General features: G+C 41.6%; 1 protein-coding gene across 15 annotated transcripts; it reads right to left on the minus strand.

The window, feature by feature from the left end:
• Positions 1–4,001: 4,001 nt before the first annotated feature.
• RGN (regucalcin) lies at positions 4,002–19,784 on the minus strand. Of its 15 annotated transcripts, none has more exons than XM_070290185.1 (8): positions 18,922–19,394; positions 17,779–17,982; positions 17,316–17,493; positions 15,242–15,424; positions 7,758–7,973; positions 5,844–5,975; positions 5,333–5,487; positions 4,002–4,417 (listed from the first exon to the last, which is right to left on the minus strand). In XM_070290185.1, exons 3-8 carry the CDS (start codon positions 17,482–17,484, stop codon positions 4,367–4,369), a joined length of 906 nt encoding a protein of 301 aa, XP_070146286.1. In that variant the 5' UTR covers positions 17,485–17,493; positions 17,779–17,982; positions 18,922–19,394; the 3' UTR covers positions 4,002–4,366. The 15 variants fall into 15 exon arrangements, with proteins under 15 accessions (XP_070146286.1, XP_070146283.1, XP_070146284.1 ...); XM_070290182.1 differs by having other exon boundaries at positions 17,316–17,496; positions 18,922–19,234; XM_070290183.1 differs by lacking the exons at positions 17,779–17,982; positions 18,922–19,394 and adding an exon at positions 19,483–19,784.
• Positions 19,785–20,890: the final 1,106 nt, after the last annotated feature.

A 20,890-nucleotide genomic window follows, 5' to 3' on the forward strand; every position in this document is an offset into this window, starting at 1 on the left:
ATCTGTAAAACACTCCACTCACAACAGCAGGATATACATTTTCCTCAATGCACATATAATACTTAGCAAGATAGCAATACTTACCTAGGTCCCAAATCAAACATCAGTGAATTTCAAGACCTGAAATTATAGAACGTATGCTCTCTGACCATAATGAAATTAAACCTGACATCACTGCCAAAAAGATAACAATAAAGCTCTACAATCATTTGGAAATTAAGCAGCACTCTTAAAGAAAGTCTCCAAGGAAATTAAAATATTTTGAACTTAACAAAATGGAAATACAACATATCAATCTTTGTGGGCTGCAGAAAAAGCAGTGCTGAGGGAAAAATTATAGCATTAAATGCTTGTTTTAGAAAAGAAGAAATGTCTCAAGTTCATAATCTAAGATTCTAATTTAAGAAGCTAGAAAAAGAAATAGACATATATACAAATAAACATAAATAGAAATAAAGCAGAAGGAATAAAATAATGAAGACAGGATAAACCAATGAAATAAAAAATTGGTTCTTTTAAAAGATTAATAACCAGATAAACTTCTGGAAAGACAAAGAATAAAGAGAAGACACAAATAATCAGTACCAAAGGAAAAGGGGGATGTTATTACAAACCTCATAGACATTATTAAAAAATATGGAAACACTATGAACAACACATAAAAATTTGACAATTTATATGAAAATGAACAGTTCCTTGAAAGCCAGAAACTAGCAAACCTCACCAAGATTAAATAAATAACCTGAGTAGCCTTATAATTACTTAGGAAAGTTTGAAAAACCTTCTGAACAAGAAATTTCCAGGTCCAAATGGCTTCACTGGTGCATCTGCTAAGTATTTATAGAATAAATGACCATAGATAAACACCATCTTCTCCAGAGAATAGAAGAGGAAAAACTACTTTCTAACTCATTTTCTGAGGCTAGTATTATCTTGATATCAACACCAGACAAAGACAGTAGAAATAAACTAGAGACAAATATTCCTGATGAGCACAGATGCAAAAATCCTAAACAAAATTTTAGAAGATTGAATCCAGTAATATATAAAAGAATAATCCAGGGCAGGGTTTATCCCAGGAATAAAAATCTATCATAGCAATGTCTAAAATAGAAAAGCCATATGATCATATCAACAAATGCAGAAAAAGTGGATAAAATCTATCCATAATAATAATAATAACTCTCAGCTAAGTAAACTAGAACACAAATTCCTCAACCTGAGAAAGGCCATCTACAAATTACTACAGCTAGATAATCACGATGGTGTGATCACTCACCTAGAGCCAGACATCCTGGAATGTGAAGTCGAGGGGGCCTTAGAAAGCATCACTACGAACAAAGCTAGTGGAGGTGATGGAATTCCAGTTGAGCTGTTTCAAATCCTGAAAGATGATGCTGTGAAAGTGCTGCACTCAATATGCCAGCACATTTGGAAAACTCAGCAGTGGCCACAGGACTGGAAAAGGTCAGTTTTCATTCCAATCCCAAAGAAAGGCAATGCCAAAGAATGCTCAAACTACTGCACTATTGCACTCATCTCACATGCTACTAAAGTAATGCTCACAATTCTCCAAGCCAGGCTTCAGCAATACGTGAACCATTAACTTCCTGATGTTCAAGCTGGTTTTAGAAAAGGCAGAGGAACCAGAGATCAAATTGCCAACATCTTCTGGATCATGGAAAAAGCAAGAGAGTTCCAGAAAAAACATCTATTTCTGCTTTATTGACTATGCCAAAGCCTTTGACTGTGTGGATCACAATAAACTGTGGAAAATTCTGAGAGAGATGGGGATACCAGACCACCTGACCTGCCTCTTGAGAAACCTATATGCAGGTCAGGAAGCAACAGTTAGAACTGGACATGGAACAACAGACTGGTTCCAAATAGGAAAAGGAGTGCATCAAGGCTGCTTATTGTCACCCTGCTTATTTAACTTCTATGCAGAGTACATCATGAGAAATGCTGGGCTGGAAGAAGCACAAGTTGGAATCAAGATTGCCAGGAGAAATATCAATAACCTCAGATATGCAGATGACACCACCATTATGGCAGAAAGTGAAGAGGAACTAAAAAGCCTCTTGATGAAAGTGAAAGAGGAGAGTGAAAAAGTTGGCTTAAAGCTCAACATTCAGAAAACGAAGATCATGGCATCTGGTCCCATCACTTCATGGGAAATAGATGGGGAAACAGTGGAAACAGTGTCAGACTTTATTTTTGGGGGCTCCAAAATCACTGCAGATGGTGACTGCAGCCATGAAATTAAAAGATGCTTACTCCTTGGAAGAAAACTTATGACCAACCTGGATAGCATATTGAAAAGCAGAGACATTACTTTGCCAACAAAGGTCCGTCTAGTCAAGGCTATGGTTTTTCCAGTGGTCATGTATGGATGTGAGAGTTGGACTGTGAAGAAAGCTGAGCACCGAAGAATTGATGCATTTGAACTGTGGTGTTGGAGAAAACTCTTGAGAGTCCCTCGGACTGCAAGGAGATCCAACCAGTCCATTCTGAAGGAGATCAGCCCTGGGTGTTCTTTGGAGGGAATGATGCTAAAGCTGAAACTCCAGTACTTTGGCCACCTCATGCGAAGAGTTGACTCATTGGAAAAGAGTCTGATGCTGGGAGGGATTGGAGGCAGCAGGAGACAGGGACGACAGAGGATGAGATGGCTGCATAGCATCACTGACTCGATGGACGTGAGTCTGAGTGACTCCGGGAGTTGGTGATGGACAGGGAGGCCTGGCGTGCTGCGATTCATGGGGTTGCAAAGAGTCGGATATGACTGAGCAACTGAACTGAACTGAACATCATATTTAATGAACAAAGACTGCATGCTTTTTTCCTAAGACTGGGAATAAGGCAATGATATCCACTCTTACTATTCTTATTCAAAATAATACCAGCAGTTGTAGTCAGTGCAATAAGGCAAGAAAAAGAAGTTAAAATGTACATATTATAAAGGACAAAATAAGACTGCCTACTCACAGAGGACATGATTATATATTCAAAGAATCTCAGAAAACCTCTAGAGATAGTCAAGGAAGTAATAAAGAACTAATAAGTGAGTTTAGTAAAGTCATCACTTGCAGGGTCAACCTACAAACACCAATCATAATCCCATAAGTGAGCAATGAACAACTGGAAACAAAAAATTTAAATAATAATGATACTTATGACAGCTCCAGAAAATTAAATACTTGGATATAAATCTAACAAAACATGTATAAGATTCGTATGCTGTAAACTACAAAATGCTGATAAAAGAAGTCAGACAGGATTAAATAATTGGAAAGACATGCCATGTTCATGGATTTGAAGAATCAAAATAGTAAAAATGCCATTTCTCTTCAAATTGTTCTACAGATTTAAAGCAATTTCAATTAAAATTGCTCCAGGATTTTTCATAGATATAGTCAAGCTGATTCTAAAATTTATATGGAAGGCCAAAGGAACTAAAAGAGCTAAAGCAATATTGAAAAAAAAAAAAGGAAGTTGAAAAATCACAGTATTCAATTTTAAGGCTAATTTATGGTGACAGAAATCAGATCAGTGGTTTCCTGGAGATGGGGGCAGGCATACAGAAGGACCAAAGGAAAGACACAAAGGGACACAGGGAAGGTCTTGGGGTAGTGGATAGATTCATTATCTTATTTGAGGTGTTGGTTCCATGAATACACACACACACACACGTCAAACTTATCAAACTGTACACTTTAAATATGTAATATGTGTAGGTCAATTATAACTCAATAAAGCTATTTTTTAAGTGTTCTTTCCAAAGTGATACATTACTTTTACATCTACATCTAAGTGGCAGTTGGAACCATGCATTTTGCCAAAATGTTTTATTCTCATCCTCTAGCAATGTTTTAGTTTGTAAAATAACATATAGGAAGAGTAATATGAAGATAGGCTGGCTTTGCAGCATTTAAAACATTTTTCTGCAGCATTTTTTATATGATTATGATGAAAATAAAAAGGAACATAATCACAATAAGTCATTGCCAGACTACTGTTTATTAGTGTTTTGAAGCTTTAGGTATAGTAAGTATGGAATGCAGAGTAAAGAACAGATACAGTCTCTTCTCCCTCCCTCAACTCCACCCGCAATTTGCAAAGAATCAAGAAGCTTCATTGATAGTTAAACACCCCTATATTTCTATAGTACCTTTGCAGAAGGCCGTATAGTAGGTTATCAAGACCACCTGTCACCCCGTTAGAAATGCTCTACCTTTTAAAAATTGTAAATAAAAATTTAATCCTGTTAATGTCATTGCTTCGTTTTTGGTAACTAGATGGAAATTTCAGTTCCAGAATTTTCTAATTGTCCTCTACGTCTCCTCCACTAGGAAGAGGATGTCACTCATCCTGTGTAAGGATAGGGAGGAATTCCTTTGACTCCTAGGCCAGTTATCTGTTAAAAAAAGAAAAGAGAGAAACTCTGATACAAGGTAATTCACAAGTATTCTCCAAAAGCCTTTTTATGATTCACAATAGTATATTTAGCCAACGATTATCCTTGTTTTATTTCCTATAATAAAAAAGAATTATTTGATTAGGTATTTATGGTCCAACCAATTATTCACATGATAATAATTCAACTAGCAACCATTTACAATTGGGATTGAAAGCTGAATTTATTTCTATCTTCTTCCTATCTGTTTAGCAAGGGATTTCTACATTTCTTTTCAACTCAAAAGGTCTATAATTTTTACCAGTGTTTATTTCACTGCCAAAAAGTTAAGAACATGAAAATATTCTTGTAACATCAAAGCAATCGACTAATCTTATCAGCGCGTTTTAAACATTGATTTTCTAAGCCTATTCTACTGATTTATAGAATTTAGACAAACACTACTGAAGCAAAAAATATTTTAAAGTACTGTCCAAAGTAAGCTAAACACATTGTCCTGGACTTCAGATAACTTAAGGTCTGTGGTGGTGGTAGTTTAGTCTCTAAGTTGTGTCCGATTCTGTTGACCCCATGGACTGTAGCCCGCCAGACTCCTCTGTCTATGGGATTTCCTAGGCAAGAATACTGGAATAGGTTACCATTTCCTTCTCCAGGGGATCTTTCCAACTCAGGGATCTAACAGGGATCTTGAACCCACGTCTCTTGCATTTCAGGCAGATTCTTTACCACTGAGCCACCAGGAAAGCCTAACTTAAAGTCTAGAAAATCTAAATAAAATGTTTTTAAGTCTAGCACGATGAGCTTAAAATGCCAAGTAGAATTATGTTTGGAAAGTACTAAAAAGCACTAATTACTGAGTTACTTAACTGAAAATCTCCCACCTCACCCTCAAAATATAAGAGATAGCCAGATCACCTTGAAAATTCCACCAGCCTCAGGTTGCTGCAGAAGACCCTTGGAGTCCAACCCATCCCGGGCACAGGTCACGTACATTTCAGAGTAATCCTTCCCTCCGAAGCAGCATGAGGTTGTTTTATCAACAGGCAACTTCACAGTTTGGAGTCTTTTCCCTAGATCACCAAATATTTCATTCAAAGTCTAGCTCTAGCAAATCTCCAACTACACAACCTTTTGGGACCCCTTGTCGAGCAATAGGAAAGTTCAAAGAAGATTTGAAGGTCAATTCTCCCAGGAGTTTCACCTATCTTTCTTGACAATTTCTTTCGAGAAAAAAGATTTACCTCTACAGATAAAGGAGTTCTGACCATAACATTTGCTTTATCTTTGGCCTTTATTTACAAAATCATCCAACTGAGACCTTTGAATATATTTCTCTATAACTTCATTAGTAAGGAAGTTTCTCTGGCCCCTAGTGTCTGGTGTTTTCTAGACATGGTGGGAATTTATCATTTTGCTGTGGGCCTACCTGTCTCAGGATCCAAACGGATCACTCTTCCTCCATTGTAACAGGCCACCCAGAGCTTCCCCTCAACATCAATACACATTCCATCTGGGATTTGTTCTTCCTTCTCCAGCTTGTAAACACTTCTGCGGTTAGCTATGGTAAAAAAGAAAACAAACCAAAACAACACCAAACCACACTCACACATACACGCCCACCCCAAAACCACAGGTCACTCACTAGTGAGCATCAAACAATGAGCAATCAAGTTGATTATAAATACTGATTACTTCTGCTTATCCAGGGTCTGACAAGTGGGTGCCACAGGCAGGATGATTCAGGAGGATTCCTAACTCTAAAAAAGTTTAGAAACATGAGTGGACATCCTTCAACAAAGGATTTTTCACTATAGGATTTGGGGTGGATTTGCTCCCTTCAGTCTGCATACAGACACGGCTCTCTTAAGCTTTCAGAGGAGGAGAGAAAAAGGAAAGCAGAATTCTTAATAAAATACCAAAAGACCTTTTTGAGACTTACCTGAACTGAAGCCCTGCCTGCCCACCTCAGATACACTTCAGTCTATAGTTAAACCTTTGCCGTTTTACTTCCAAAATTGCCTGCTTTGTGGAATTCCCTGGCCGTCCAGTGGTTAGGACTCCATGCTCTCACTGCCGAGGGCCTGGGTCCGATTTGCAAATAGTTCGTGCACAAAAACTGGCAAGATGTAAAGGCTCTGTTTCTGCCCAATTAAATGCTCCAAAATCACCTTATTGAAACTAAATATTAGAAGGGCTTGTTTCTGAAAAAAGGGGGTATTTTGAAACCAGCTGGCCGGCCTTAAAGAAAATCATAATATACAAAATAAAACAAACATCAAAATTCAGAGGAACTTTACACTATACAATCCAAGTCATTACAGTAATCAGATTGAGGTATAATGGAAGGAATGTTGAAACCATGTGTAAGTAAAATGGGTAAAAACAGTCATGAAATAGGGCACTACATATTTCAAAGCAAAACATCTATGCTGGAAATTTTCTGATTAAATCTGTATAGACTCTTAGGATATTTTTCAAGTCATTTTTATGATTGGTTTTGCTCTTGTGGTCTGGCACCTTTCATGAAAGTTTCAAGCATGCCCTTTTAAATTCCTCCCAATAATTCCTTCCATCCCAGCTTCCAACTATGGCTCATTTAGAGCCCAGTGGTAGAGTTGAACAATCTGTAACTACCTTTTTAATTTTTCCATTTTGAACGGTTGTTAATTTGTCTTTGAGTATTTGCCTTTAGTTAACTAAAGTACAAATAAGAAATATCAACCCCAAACTCTGATTTTCTGTTCTTTTGTCCCATTCGGCTGTATATTATTTGACTTTAAACACTGGCCGCGCCAGTCTATGTCTGACGCAGGATACAGCATGCTTGGGGCTGGTGCATGGGGATGACCCAGAGAGATGTTATGGGGAGGGAGGTGGGAGGGGGGTTCATGTTTGGGAACGCATGTAAGAATTAAAGATTTTAAAATTAAAAAAATAAAAAACTAAAAATAAATAAATAAATAAACAAAGTAAAAAAAAAAAAAAAAAACACCGGCCGGCAGAACAGGATCCATTTTACAGAGAGCTTCTTTCTAGTGATGGTTGCAAGAAAAAAGATTGAGGACCCAGCCATCTTATGACAATAGCGGCCATACTGAGTTGAGAGCTAAAGCCATGAAAGCCGTGGCTGAGAGCCAGGGACTGAACCCAGGTCTCCTGCTGACAGCCGTGGCTTGACGGGCAGCATAGGCAAGTCTGGTAATCATTACAGTATTGGAATTATAACATTGGGCAATTCTCCGAAAAGTAAGGACCTTTTCAAATGGATTAAGGGAGCAGCAGCTGACTAGTCATATGCATGTGAAAAAGATACCACGAAAAAGAATGAAAAGGCACATACAGATCTTTCCCGTCTGCAGGTCATAGTCAAAGGCATCCACGGAGTAGGACAGGCTATCTATGTAATAGAAGATTTTGTGGTCCATAGACCAATCCAAACCGTTGGAGATGTCCACCTGGTCAAAGTACTTTTCCACATGGTGGTCAGGAAAGAGGGAGTACAGGGACCCTTGGCGGCGCTCCAAAACTGCCGGAGCTGTTTCCTCAGCCATGGTACCTACAAAACCCAAAGAGCATGGAGCTCAGCCACACAGCATCCTGCCTGTGCAAGGTGTCATCTTCTCTCACCAGGGCTCCTTCCCCATGATGAAATCAAGGAAATGAAGATACAGTCCCAATCTGGGTCCTATGCTTTGTTTTTTTAATGGCAACTACCTTGCTTGCCATGCTAATTAAAACTACCTGGAGAGGTTTTAGTTCAAGACATCTGCACCAACCTCATTTTCTCCCACTGAGCAAACTCCAATGTTAGTTGCTCAGTCATGTTGCTCAGTTAGTCATGTTGTGAGCCCATGGACTGTAGCCCACCAGACTCCTCCATCCATGGGATTTTCCAGGCAAGAATACTGGAGTGGCTTGCCATTTCCTCCTCTAGGGGATCTTCCCAACCCAGGGTCGAACCTGGGTCTCCTGCGTTGCGGACAGACTCTTTACCGTCTGAACCACCGAAGCAAACTCTAAGACTTGGACAAAACACACAGCGTAGTTTTTTGAGAACTCTGTGATGTAAGTCGGCTCAGAGAAGAACACAGAATTTGAAGTATCACCTAACCAGTGGCGAGGTTTCAAGTTCTCCATTTTATCCTCCAGTGAGGGACTAAACACAGTGCAGCACATGTCCCGGCCTGAACTCAACCCAGCCTGAAACGTGGAAGTGAGCGCTGTGGTGCAGGCAGAACGAGGTCCAAGAGAAACCTCCGAATCTGGCACAAGGAGCAGAAAACACTCCTGCGGCTCAGAGAAAGAGAGAGTGGAAGAAATCCCCTGCTTATATTCCACTCCCTTTTTTCCATTTTCTCATGCATCAGCCCCCAGGCAATTTTGCAGCTAGGGCAGCAAAGGCAGAGAGCCGTCAGCAACAGGAAATTACAGGAATCAAAGGTGCCATTCCTCTCCATTTAGTGAAGCTTCAGGGACAAAAGGGCAGCTCCAATGCTGTTGCTTTCATGTTCTCTCTCTCTCTCTCTGCCTGCCACTTGGCCCTGGAGGCAGAATAATCATAGAAGTGGGTGGTTTCTGGCTGGAGGAAAGAAAAGGAGAGCTCCAGGAAGCTGGAAAGTACTAGAAGCTAGTGAAGAGGGATGATGCTCAGGAATGCAATCTCATAAAGTTGTTTGTGATCTGCTTGTCCATGCACGCATCTAATTCTAATTAGCATACTAAAAGACTTGGAGAATGGAGCTAATGGATATTAGGACTCTGTCTGATTCTCAGACTGACCACTGAGGGGCACACTTAATGCCGCCTAATAGAAAGCAGGTTGGAACTGGTGGGTGCGTGTGTGCTCAGTCTCTTCAGTTGTGTCTGACTCATTGCAACCCTGTGGACTGTAGCCCACCAGGCTCCTCTGTCCATGGGATTCTCCAGGCAAGAATACCACAGTGGGTTGCCATGCCTTCCTCCAAGGGGTTTGATTGATTTCCTCCTCCAAGGAATTGATGCTTTTGAACCGTGGTGTTGGAGAAGACTCTTGAGAGTCCCTGGGACTGCAGGGAGATCAAATCAGTCCATCCTAAAGGAAATCAGTCCTGAATATTCATTGGAAATACTGATGCTGAAGCTGAAACTCCAAATCTTTGGCCACCTGATGAGAAGAGCTGACTCATTGGAAAAGACCCTGATGCTGGAAAAGATTGAAGGCGGGAAGGAGAAGGGGATGATAGAGGATGAGATGGTTGGATGGCATGACTGACTCAATGGCCATGACTTTGAGCAAACTCTGGGAGATGATAAAGGACAGGGAGGCCTGGCGTGCTGCAGTCCATGGGGTTTCAAAGAGTTGGACACAACTGAGCGACTGAACTATGAACTACCTCCAAGGAATCTTCCGGACCCAGGGATCAAACTCGCATCTCTTACGTCTCCTGCATTGGCAGGAGGGTTCTTTACCACTTGCGCCAACCTAGGAAGCCCTTTGAGAAGCTGAATAAACCTCAACAGGATCAGCCCAAGGAACCTATACCTAGACACATCATAATTAAATTTCCAAAAACTTAGGTTAAATAGAAATCCTTAAGATTAATAAAAGAAAAATTACATACTACCTATAGGAGAATAATGATTTCAATGACTATTGATTTTTCATGAGAAACTGGAGGTCAGAAGGAAGTGATGAATATTTAATTTGTCAACCTAGGTAGGATTCTATATTAAGTGAAAATACCCTTGAAGAAGAGAGGAGAAATAGACATTCTCATGTGAAGTAAAACTAAGAGAATTCATAGCCAGCAGACTTGCTCTAAAAGAATCACTATAGGAAGTTCTTCAGATAGAAAGGAAATATTGAAAGAAAAAAATACCAAAAGGAATATCAGGAATGAAGAAAGAGCTATAGAAATAGTAAATGTATGAGTAAATATAATAGAAAGCAAAAATTACATTTTCTGATGGGATTTTTAACCTATGTATATAAAGACAACTATAACACAAATGGGTGATTATCAACTGAAGTGGTAAAATATTGGTTCTAGATAGACTGAAAAATTAACTATATATTTGCAACCCCTTCAGGAGCCCTTAAAAAATTACACACAGAAAGATATGATGAAAATCACAATAAATAAATTGAATTCTATAAAATACTCAAATAACCCAAAAGAAGGCAAGAAAAGGGAAACAGAATAACAAAAAAATACAGCGGGAAAGAAGAGAAAATAACAAAATGGTAGCTCTAAGTCAAAGCGTGTGCTTGTGTACTTAGTCGCTCAGCTGTGTCTGACTCTTTTGTGACCCCATGGACTGCCAGGCTCCTCTGTCCATGGGATTCTCCAAGCACGAATACTGCAGTGGGTTGCCATTTCCAACTCCAGGTGATTTCCCCACCCAGGGATGGAACCTGCGTCTCTTGCATCTCCAGCATCGGCAGGCGTGTTCTTTACCACTAGCGCCACTTGGGAAGCCCAAGATACATACTACGCAAATATTAACTTAAAAAACTGCAGAGGCTATGTTAATATCAGATAAGATATACTTAGAGCAAAGGAAGTTACCAGGGATAAATAGGAGTATTATATACTGTGAAAATGGTCACTTTACTAAGCCGACATAATAATCCTAAATGTTCCTGCTCTTAACAACAGAGCTTTAAAATACACAAAGGAAAAGCCAGAACTGAAGAGAGAAACAGACAAATTCATAAATCTGGCTGGAGATGTCAGCATCCCTTTCTCAATAATAGATCCATGTAGATAGAAAATCAGCAAAAAAATAGAAGAACTGAACACCATCATCCAACTGGACCTAAGTGACATTTATAGAAAACACTCCACTAACTCAAGTGCCCATGGACAATTCACTTAGATTTGAGTGTGATCTCCAGGGACAGAGTAGAATTTCACATAATGTAGAAATTGGAAAGCTCATTTACTGTGATATACTACATCTGAAAGAAGAGTAAGTGAGAGCAAAATGGACTGAAACTGGGAAGCCTGAATAGGAAGCTGGACAGGGTAAATCCTTCCTCCCTATTTTCTTGCTATAAGACAATTGGGCTTGTTTAGTTACTATTCCACTGCACCCCCTCCCCAATTCATCTCTTTCCCCCACTACCTGCCTCACAGAAAGAGATGTCTGTAACATGAAAGGGAATCCCCCACTGCTTGGAAAGGGCTCTTCTTTAGTGGGAAAGAACAACCTGGAGCCCTGGTTTATGCATCACTGTCTAGTAGTGAGACCCAACAGGTGAGAACATGGGTGTTGGGATACCTTCAGGGTACTACCCACCACTAAGAGACCCCATCCAGATTATCAGATGACCTCACCCGTTTCTGGGCCAGGGACAGCTCTCAACACCTGCCGAAAGCTATGAACTCTCTGTAGAAAAAGGTTCTTCGATGCTACTGAGAGATGCACACGACCAGTGTGTATACTCACACTGATGCCTACAACTTTATGGGGTCTCCAGAGGGCAAAGGTTAAGAGCTAGGGACTGGGGACTCCAGGCTAAGAAATCAGGCCTCTGAGGACATTATAATTTTGTCTCACCAAATGCCACAGAGCTGTACACTTATAGCTAAGAGGGAGAGAGAAAATCAATTTCAACAGGAGGCAGGGTATCTGATCATATTTCTTCATCCCACAGAAATTACTGGCTGAAGGGCTTCCAATGGATTCTCAGCTTTAATCTTTCAACCTGTCTTGGACTAAATCTGTGGTTGTATAAAGTCCAGGTAGATGGGAAACTATTCACACCACCTGCTCAGATCTTACCTACCTTCAATGTTGAAAGTGAATGAAGCCAGACAGCATGGCTGATGATGTGAGGGGCTGAGTGGGGAGTGGAAACAGCAGGCATTTAGAATCAACTTTGGCTAATTATTGGGCTTCCCTAGTAACTTAGACATAAAGAATCTGCCTGCAATGCAGGAGACCTGGGTTCAATCCCTGGGTCGGGAAGATCTCCTGGAAGAGGAAATAGCTACCCACTCTAGTATTCTTTCCTGGAGAATCCCATGGATGGAGGAGCCTGGTGGGCTATATAGTTCAGGGGTTTGCAAGGAGTCTGACACAACTGAGCACCTAACACTTGGCTAACTATAGGGTTGTTATGTTGGGATAAATATGAAATGCATTATTAATTTCAACATAGACTTAAAATTCATTTTAAGCTGTGTATAAGTCATTCTGTGGCCATCTTCTTAAAGATGGCTTCAAGCAAAAATCATCAAGTAACATAAAACCTAAGGGAGAAATTTTGAAGAGAACCAGGGTATTTGCTTGGACTTAAAGTGTCTCCTCATGTTGTAGCCAGTCTCTAGGATGGCCCTGAATGATCCCTGCCTCCCAGTATTCACACCCTTGTCTAGTCCCCTCCATAATTATGTGGCCAATAGCACTGGCAGAAGTGATGCTATGTTATTTCTGAGATTGCTTATAATAGGACTGTAGCTTCCACCTTGAGTGTTTTCTCTCTTTCTCTCTCTCCCCCCTTCCCTCCCTCCCTCTCTCCCTCTCATCACCGGATCTAGGGAAGCCAGGTCCTGAGCAATCTTATGGAGAGGCCCACGTAGTAAGAAACTGAAACCTCTTGCCAACTGCCTTGTGAGTGAGCTCTGAAGCAGATCCTCCAGACCCCTTTAGAGACTCTAGCCTCCTCCAAGGCTATAGCCCCAAACAACTTGACTGCAATTTAATGACATAGCCTTGAACCATCCAGCTAAGCCAGATTCAGGTTTTTGACCTTCAGAAGATAATAGATGTTTGTTATTTTAATTACCAAATTTCAGGGTAATTTGTTACACAGTAATATATCACTAACAAACCCCACAAGCTGCTTATAAATCTCAATGAAAAATAGTAACTATGCAGTAGAGAAATCGAAGACCTCAACTGGGTGATCAAAACTAGTATCATTCATGGGGGACAGATGGTACCCAGATGGGAACCCTGAGAAGGACAGAACTGTGCAGTGATTCCAGCCATGAATGTATGCTGCTGCTAAATCGCTTTAGTCGTGTCTGACTCTGTGCGACCCCATAGACGGCAGCCCACCAGGCTGCCCCTTCCCCTGGGATTCTCCAGGCAAGAACACTGGAGTGGGTTGCCATTTCCTTCTCCAATGCATGAAAGTGAAAAGTCAAAGTGAAGTCGCTCAGTCGTGTCCGACTCTTCACGATCTCATGGACTGCAGCCTACCAGGCTCCTCCATCCATGGGATTTTCCAGGCAAGAGTACTGGAGTGGGGTGCCATCTCCTTCTCCACATGAATGTATATATAGCATCAATCTAATCACAAGGAAACAGTAGACAAATGCAACAACATGAGGAATGTTCTATCAAAACAGAGGAGAGTTGGGGAGGACTGTAGTCTTCAGTACTTTATGGCAATGTCATAAAAAAAAAAGAAAGGGTATGTTCTGTTCTAGAAGAAAAAAAATGAAAGAGAAATGACAACTAAATGCAGTACATAATCTTAGACTGTATTCTGTACTAGAAGGAAAAATACTACTCTTAAAAACATTTTTATATAAAATGTTTATATAAACTATATAAATATTATATAATTATATATTTTAATATATATAGCATACACTTTATATAATATGTTGTATATTTAATAATAAACTATATTATATATAAATAATATATATGTAAAAAGGTTGGTGAATTTGGTGAATTGACAGAATTGGAATGTAGGCAGTGCATCAGCTAAAATTGTTATATAATGTTAAACTTGTTTGAATTGATTACTGTACTGTGGTTATGTAAGAATATATCATTTTTTTCTTGGGAAACTCACAGGGAAGTATTTTAGAAGTAAAGATACATGATATATCCAACTTACTTTCAATGATCCTGGAGAAAAATGTTTATATGTACTAAGAACAGACAGAACACAATGCTGTTAATAGGTGAGTCTTCTGCTGCTGCTGCTGAGTCGCTTCAGTCGTGTCCGACTCTGTGAGTGTGAGTCTAGGTAAGGGCTATCGCAATGGCACCCCACTCCAGTATTCTTGCCTGGAAAATCCCATGGACAGAGGAGCCTGGTGGGCTGCAGTCCATGGGATCACTAAGAGTGGGACATGACTGAGCGACTTCACTTTCACTTTTCACTTTCATGCATTGGAGAAGGAAATGGCAACCCACTCCAGTGTTCTTGCCTGAAGAATCCCAGGGACAGGGCAGCCTGGTGGGCTGCCGTCTATGGGATCCCACAGAGTTGGACACGACTGAAGCGACTTAGCAGCAGCAGCGGGTAAAGGCTATACAGGTGTTGTTTGTGCTGTTCTTACTTTTTTTTCCTGTAAATTTGAAATTATTTCCAATTTAAACAGCAATCACTGTATAACCCTGTCTTAAAACTTATTTAAACTACAGAATACCATACAAATTTAGGCTGCCTCAGACGGCAATTGAAAGGAATATCTATGAAGTTTTTCTCATGGGATTTTTTTTTTTTTTTTGATACAAGTGACTTAAGTAATAAGAAAAGAAGAACCCAAGACCCATTATGGATACTTCTTTTACCACTGCAGCTGTGAGACTTTTATAAGTCATATTCTTCTGTTTTTTTTTTTTTTAAGTCATTCAGTCACGTCTGACTCTTTGCTACCCCATGGAGTGTAACCCTCCAGTCTCTTTTGTCCATGGCATTTCCCAGGCAAGAATACTGGAGTGGGTTGCCACGCCCTTCTCCAGGGGATCTTCTCAACCCAGGGATCGAACCCTCATCTCTTGCATCTCCTGCTTTGGCAGGGGGGTTCTTTACCACTGAGCCACCTGGGAAGCTCCAAATCTCAGTAAGTAGGTTTTAACAATAAACCATACCGGCAAAGTATCTCCCAGCGGGATCCACCTTCCCATCATTGAATCGATTGTTTTTCTTCTCTTTATCTACTGTGGCCAAGACAACTGCTGACTGATCTTCCCAGTTCAAAGCACAGAACTTTGTTCCAACTGTGGCAACATAGCCTCCCGACTGGCGAAGGGCCACAGAGCTGACAGGGGCATCTGCAGAGGCAAAAGCAGCAGTTAGAAGGTAGCCAGCAGTCACACTGCAGCCATCACACTATCCCGCATATCCAGGTGTGTGCAGCTCTTTGACAATAGGAGTGCTCCCTCCTTTCTGTTGAACAGTGAAGGCTACATAACCGAGTATATTCATTGAGCATGAACTCTGTGTGCTGCTCTGGGCATCAGGGATGGAAAGATGGATGAAGTCCAGCTCCCAGCCTAGTGGGCGAAGCAGAGAAGTCAAACCACAGCAGTCACCATACACTGGGGCAGGCACCAAAGCAGGTTCAGAGGAGAGGTTCCTAAGCGTGTGTGTGTGTGTGTGTGTGTGTGTGTGTGTACCAGGACAGTTGACACAGAAGAAGTGATACTCAATTTGCCTGATCTTCAGGAAATTCAGAGACAAAAATTGTGTTTTGTTCTAGCAAGAGGGTTTTGCATCATCTCTCTCTCCAAAAAAGGGCTTGTCTTGTTTTTCTTTTTAATTAGGACTTATCTTTTTTTAAGGGACATATTTTGTATACTTTCAATTGAAATTTTCTTTTCAAATCCTTTTTGGTAGTAAGCACAGTAAAAAAATAAAAAAGAAATGTAGATACAGTGATTTAAAACTCACATTGTCTTTATAGTACTCTATTTTGTATATTTAAATTTTAGGCTTCCTGGGTTTAATATTTTTCCATGGAAACTTTTTTTTTTAAGTGGATAAATTGATTACTGTGGTGACTGCTCAAGGGAAACAAATTGACAGAATTTATGGTGAAAACATTTTGCAAGCAGCTATTCTGTACAAATCTGTGCTTGGGAGCATCTGGGTGTTTGGGAAGGGCTCTTAGCTAAAAGCCCTGCAAAGTAGTGGATTCCAGCCGTGAATTGTCCCAGGGAATGTGTGTGCACGTGCTCAGTGATGTCCGACTCTTTGTGACCCCATGGACTGTAGCCCGCCAGGCTCCTCTGTCCACAGGATTCTCTAGGAAAGAATACTGGACTGGTTTGCCATTTCCTCCTCCAGGGGATCTTCCCAACTCAGGGATCGAACCTGTGTCTCTTACATCCTCTGCATTGGCAGATGGATTCTTTACCACCTGGTGGCGCTAGCGGATTCTTTACCATCTGATGGTGCTAACGGATTCTTTACCACCTGGTGGCGCTAGTGGTCATTATTGCCTTTAGCCACAGTCCTGTCCCTGAGTGTATTAAAAGCTGTTCCCTCTCATTAAAAAGAAAAAAAAGTCCCCAGTTCTGAATTGAGAGAGTGTCCTAAGGTCACAGGACCCTGGTATCTCTTTCCCACCAGCACAATAAAGAAAAGAAACTTCTTTATTACTTCTGAAGCCCATACCCTTGGGCCATAGAAGGTGTTAAACCCCTCCTTGGAAAATCACAGGGCCATTAACAGGCGCTTGAAACTCTCTTGTGAATCCCATTTAAAACAACAAACAGAAGGTCCAGGTTTGTGCTTTCTAAGTCCAAAAGCTCTTCTTTGCACATTCAAAGAGAGGATATATCTGCTGTTTATTTGTTTGCAAACTAAGGCTTTGGACTGACCCAAGGTAGATAACCTTTGCTGCGCCACAAACTGGGTCTCCAACTTTCAATGCTGGTGTTTGAAGGTATTAAGGAAAGAGCCTACTTTCTTGGACTGTGACTCACCATCCCAAACAAGATAGGGAATGTGGCACAGCACCCACAGGGGAAGAAGAAAGTATTGACTATCCAGATTTTACTCTTGGGTCAAAGTGGGGGATCCAGAAAGGGTGACAATGCAATAGTTTTCAAGCATAAGCTATAACAATCAAATCCCAGAGGAAAAACACACTAGGTGACTGCCCCTCCCCAGGGAAGAAATGGCTGTGTGGGCAGATCCAGGCCCATCCTTCATCCTTACCCATGGTCACTCGCTGCACTTGCTTGCTGAGAGAATCCCACCGGCAAACCTTTTTGGCAGGAATATCTACGAAGAGCAGAGAGTTGGACGCCTCCTCCCACACTGGAGACTCACCACAGCGGCAGTTCTCCCGCAAAACACACTCAATCTTCATGGAAGACATTGTCATGGGGGAGACCTACTGAAGGCAACAGAGATATGTCATCGCATAGGGCAAATTCAGTAAAACACCTGACTTAAGACCCTGGTAAGATCCCAATAGAGGCTGTTTTTAAAATCGGAACTGGAAAGGCTGGACACAGTTTCTCCAGGTAAGAACAAAATATGCAATGTGGCAGGAGGAGATGCATAAAAAAGAAAAAAGAAGCCATAACACAAGACATCTTCAATCAATTTACCAGTGTTTTTTTTTTTCAAGGTTTCTGTAAAAAAGAGAACAAAAACAACACTCCAACATCCACACCTTGGCTCTAGCTGACTCCCAGAGAGAGCTGGCTGGTTGGACAAGGCAAGGCTGCTTTTATGCCAGCACCCAAGCCCCCAAGGCTGGTCAGGGGGCGGAAAGTTCCCTCATTGGGCGTCTGCAGGTCACCTTCTTCTCTGCCCTTCAGATCCGCCCATGGTGTCGACTGCCTTCTCTCACTGCTCAAAGGCCAATCTTCCTTCTCTGTATTTTTAGAAATGCACTAAATACACTAAATTAGAACTAACATCCATTTTCTTTTTCAAAATTGAAATACAGTTGACTTACAATGTTGTTAATTACTGCTGTACAGAAAAGTGATTCAGTTATACATATATATGTACATTCTTTTTTAAATATATTATTTAACATTATGGTTAATCTTAGGATATTGAATACAGTTCTCTGTGCTGTACAGTAGGGCCTTGTCTATCCATTCTATATATAAAAACTTACATCTGTTAACTCCAATGTCCCACTTCATCCCTCCTCCAAACCTTCCCCCTTGGTAACCACCAGTCTTTTCTCTATAACATTCATTTTCAAATTCAGACACCAGAAAAGGGGGAGAAAAAGACCTCTCTGGGGTACCCTTATAGGAAATGACAGGCCCTTAGCTATTCCTTGCTATCTAGGAAGACACCCTGCCAGTTTGGCAAGGATTCTTGAATTCCACAGGCAGGAACTTTTTTTAAAATATAAATTTATTTATTTTAATTGGAGGTTAATTACTTTACAATATTGTATGTAAGCCAGAAAGAAAAACACCAATACAGTATACTAATGCATATATGTGGAATTTAGGCAGGAACATTCTATGCTGGGACTTTTAGGCCAGAGGCTGTGACTGGTGAACTGGTAGAAGAAAAAGAAAAATTATCGGAAAAGAAAAAATCCTTACTTAAGTAACTCATGTGGGAGAGGAAAGACAACTTTTCAGAGCCTTCTCTCTTTCCCAAACTCTGTCCTAATGATAATCAAAATTGCCTGCATCTTTATCCTTTTTCCTAACAGCTATCTGATTTGAAGTCAGTGGTTCCACACACAGATGGGCAAATTGACAGGGGGAAAAAAAAGAAAAGTAATCTTTGGTTTAATATTTCCTTCTATAAACAGTTTTTTTTTTTTTTTTAAGAAACATACAGCTCAAATCGTCCTCACATACGGCCTGTCAGCGCTGTAGCATCTCACTGGTTGTTCAAAATTGGCAGAGGTTCCAAAGGCCTTCCTGCTATCAATTTGAGATAAGGCCCAAGATCAGACGCGGGACTTTTGCAATCGCAACTTTCAGCCCCACGCTCCGTGGCGCAAGCTGGGTGATGCTAATAACCCCTTTCCGCTCGGGCTTCAGAGAGCAGGGCGTGAGAGGCCATGACTGTGAATGGGTGGCCCGCCCGGCGGGGACACGACGTCATATGGCCGCGCTGCGCGGGGCCATCTGTGCGGGCGAGGGGGCCTCGCCCCCGCGCACAGGCTGGCGGCGCGGCTGCGACCTCGCGTGACCGCGGGAACGCTGAACGTTGCGCCTGCCTCGTCCCCAGCCCCCGTCGGCCCCGTGGGGTGCGCGCGGGGCGCGGGTCCCCGGGGTGGCAGAGGCGATCGGTCTTCTTCCGGCCGCGCGGGTTTGTGGGTGGGGGTGGCTGTTGCCAGATGGTGCCTCTCCAGGGAGGGGGCCGGGAGGCCGGCCCGACCCGGGGAACTCACCAGGCTGATGACTAGGAGGAGGCTGGAGGTCAGATGGACAGTCGCCTGGCCGGGGCTGCGGGTGGGGGTGGGGATCGGCTCCCTCCACGCCGTCCTCTACTCTTTGGCTGCAAGAATCTGGCAGAGCTACCGGGGGCAGGGAGGTGGGGCAAAGGCTTGGGGCCCAGTGAACCCAAGCTTTGGAGTTTGGACGGATAGCTAAAGGTTATCTCTGACTTAACAGAAAAAAGATATTGAAATGCCTCAGTGAGAGATTGGGTCGAGGGTCTGATTAAACACAAATAGGTTCAAAAGGAAAGTACAAAGAGGTTAAACAAACCTTCAGTTTTCCTAGTGGAGGCCAACTCTTGCAAAATGGTTTTTTTTTTTTTTTGGGGGGGGTGGGGAAGAGGAGAGGCTTTAGTTGATGTGAAGTGAAATAAGCCAGACAGAGAAAGACAGATACTGTGGGATCTCACTTATAGATGGAATCTAAAAAATACAACAAACTAGTAACAAAAAGAAGCAGACTCACATATAGAGAACAAGCTAGTGGTTATCAGTGAGGAGAGGGAAGGGGAATGGGGTAAGAGACAGGGGTAGGGGATAAAGAGGCACAAACTATTATACTATGTATATATGTATAATATACTATGTATAAAATAAGATACAAAAAATATTGTACAGCACAGAATATAGCCAATATTTTATAATATCTATAAGTGGAATATAACCTTTAAAAATTGTGAATCATTGTGCTGTACACCTCTCCAGATGTTGAGGTTCTCTTGTGTCTTCTTCCTACCCAGCAGCTTCCTCTAACTCCTCACTGCTGATGACTCCCCCAAATATATCTCATCTCAGATGCCTCCCCTAAACTACAGTCCTGTATCTCAAACCCTCTACTTAACAGCATCATTGAGCTGTCCAAAATCAAGCCCTTCCTCTGCACAAACCACCTGGGCACTCTCTTGATGACTGGGACCATGGTCCAACCAATGGTGTGTCTAAGAAACTCGGACACTAGACCTCGCTTGTTCCTTGCCTCAAGTCCAGTTAGTCACCAGGTCATAAATATTGTCCCTTCAGTGTCCTTCTAATTATGTTGGCACTGCCCTAGTTCACTCAGGCCTTCCCCGCTTCTTGCCCAAATTGTTGTCATCTTCTTGGAGATCCTGTCTCACACCTTTGGATCTCCTGCCAAGATGGCCTCCTAGACTGTGAGTCCAGTAGGGTATGGGAGCATCTTATTCACTCTCACCTCCCCAGGTCCCACCACAGTGCTAACACATAGAACCTTTCAACTACATGCTCTTATTTATTTATTTTTTGGTAGTTCAGTTCAGTTGCTCAGTCGTGTCCAACTCTTTGCGACTCCATGAATCATAGCACGCCAGGCCTCCCTATCCATCACCAACTCCCGGAGTTG

This window comes from Ovis canadensis, chromosome X (assembly GCF_042477335.2).
Source record: "Ovis canadensis isolate MfBH-ARS-UI-01 breed Bighorn chromosome X, ARS-UI_OviCan_v2, whole genome shotgun sequence".
In the NCBI taxonomy this organism is placed as follows: domain Eukaryota; kingdom Metazoa; phylum Chordata; class Mammalia; order Artiodactyla; family Bovidae; genus Ovis; species Ovis canadensis.

What these genes read in the sequence shown, in the direction of transcription:
- RGN (XM_070290183.1), bottom strand. Translation starts at nt 17,484, where the DNA reads ATGACAATGTCTTCCATGAAGATTGAGTGTGTTTTGCGGGAGAACTGC. An exon ending in CGCTGGGAGATACTTTGCCG is followed by an intron (nt 7,974 to 15,241) that starts GTATGGTTTATT and finishes TGGGTTTTGTAG; the next exon opens with GTACCATGGCTGAGGAAACA. An exon ending in CCTGCAGACGGGAAAGATCT is followed by an intron (nt 5,976 to 7,757) that starts GTATGTGCCTTT and finishes TTTTTACCATAG; the next exon opens with CTAACCGCAGAAGTGTTTAC.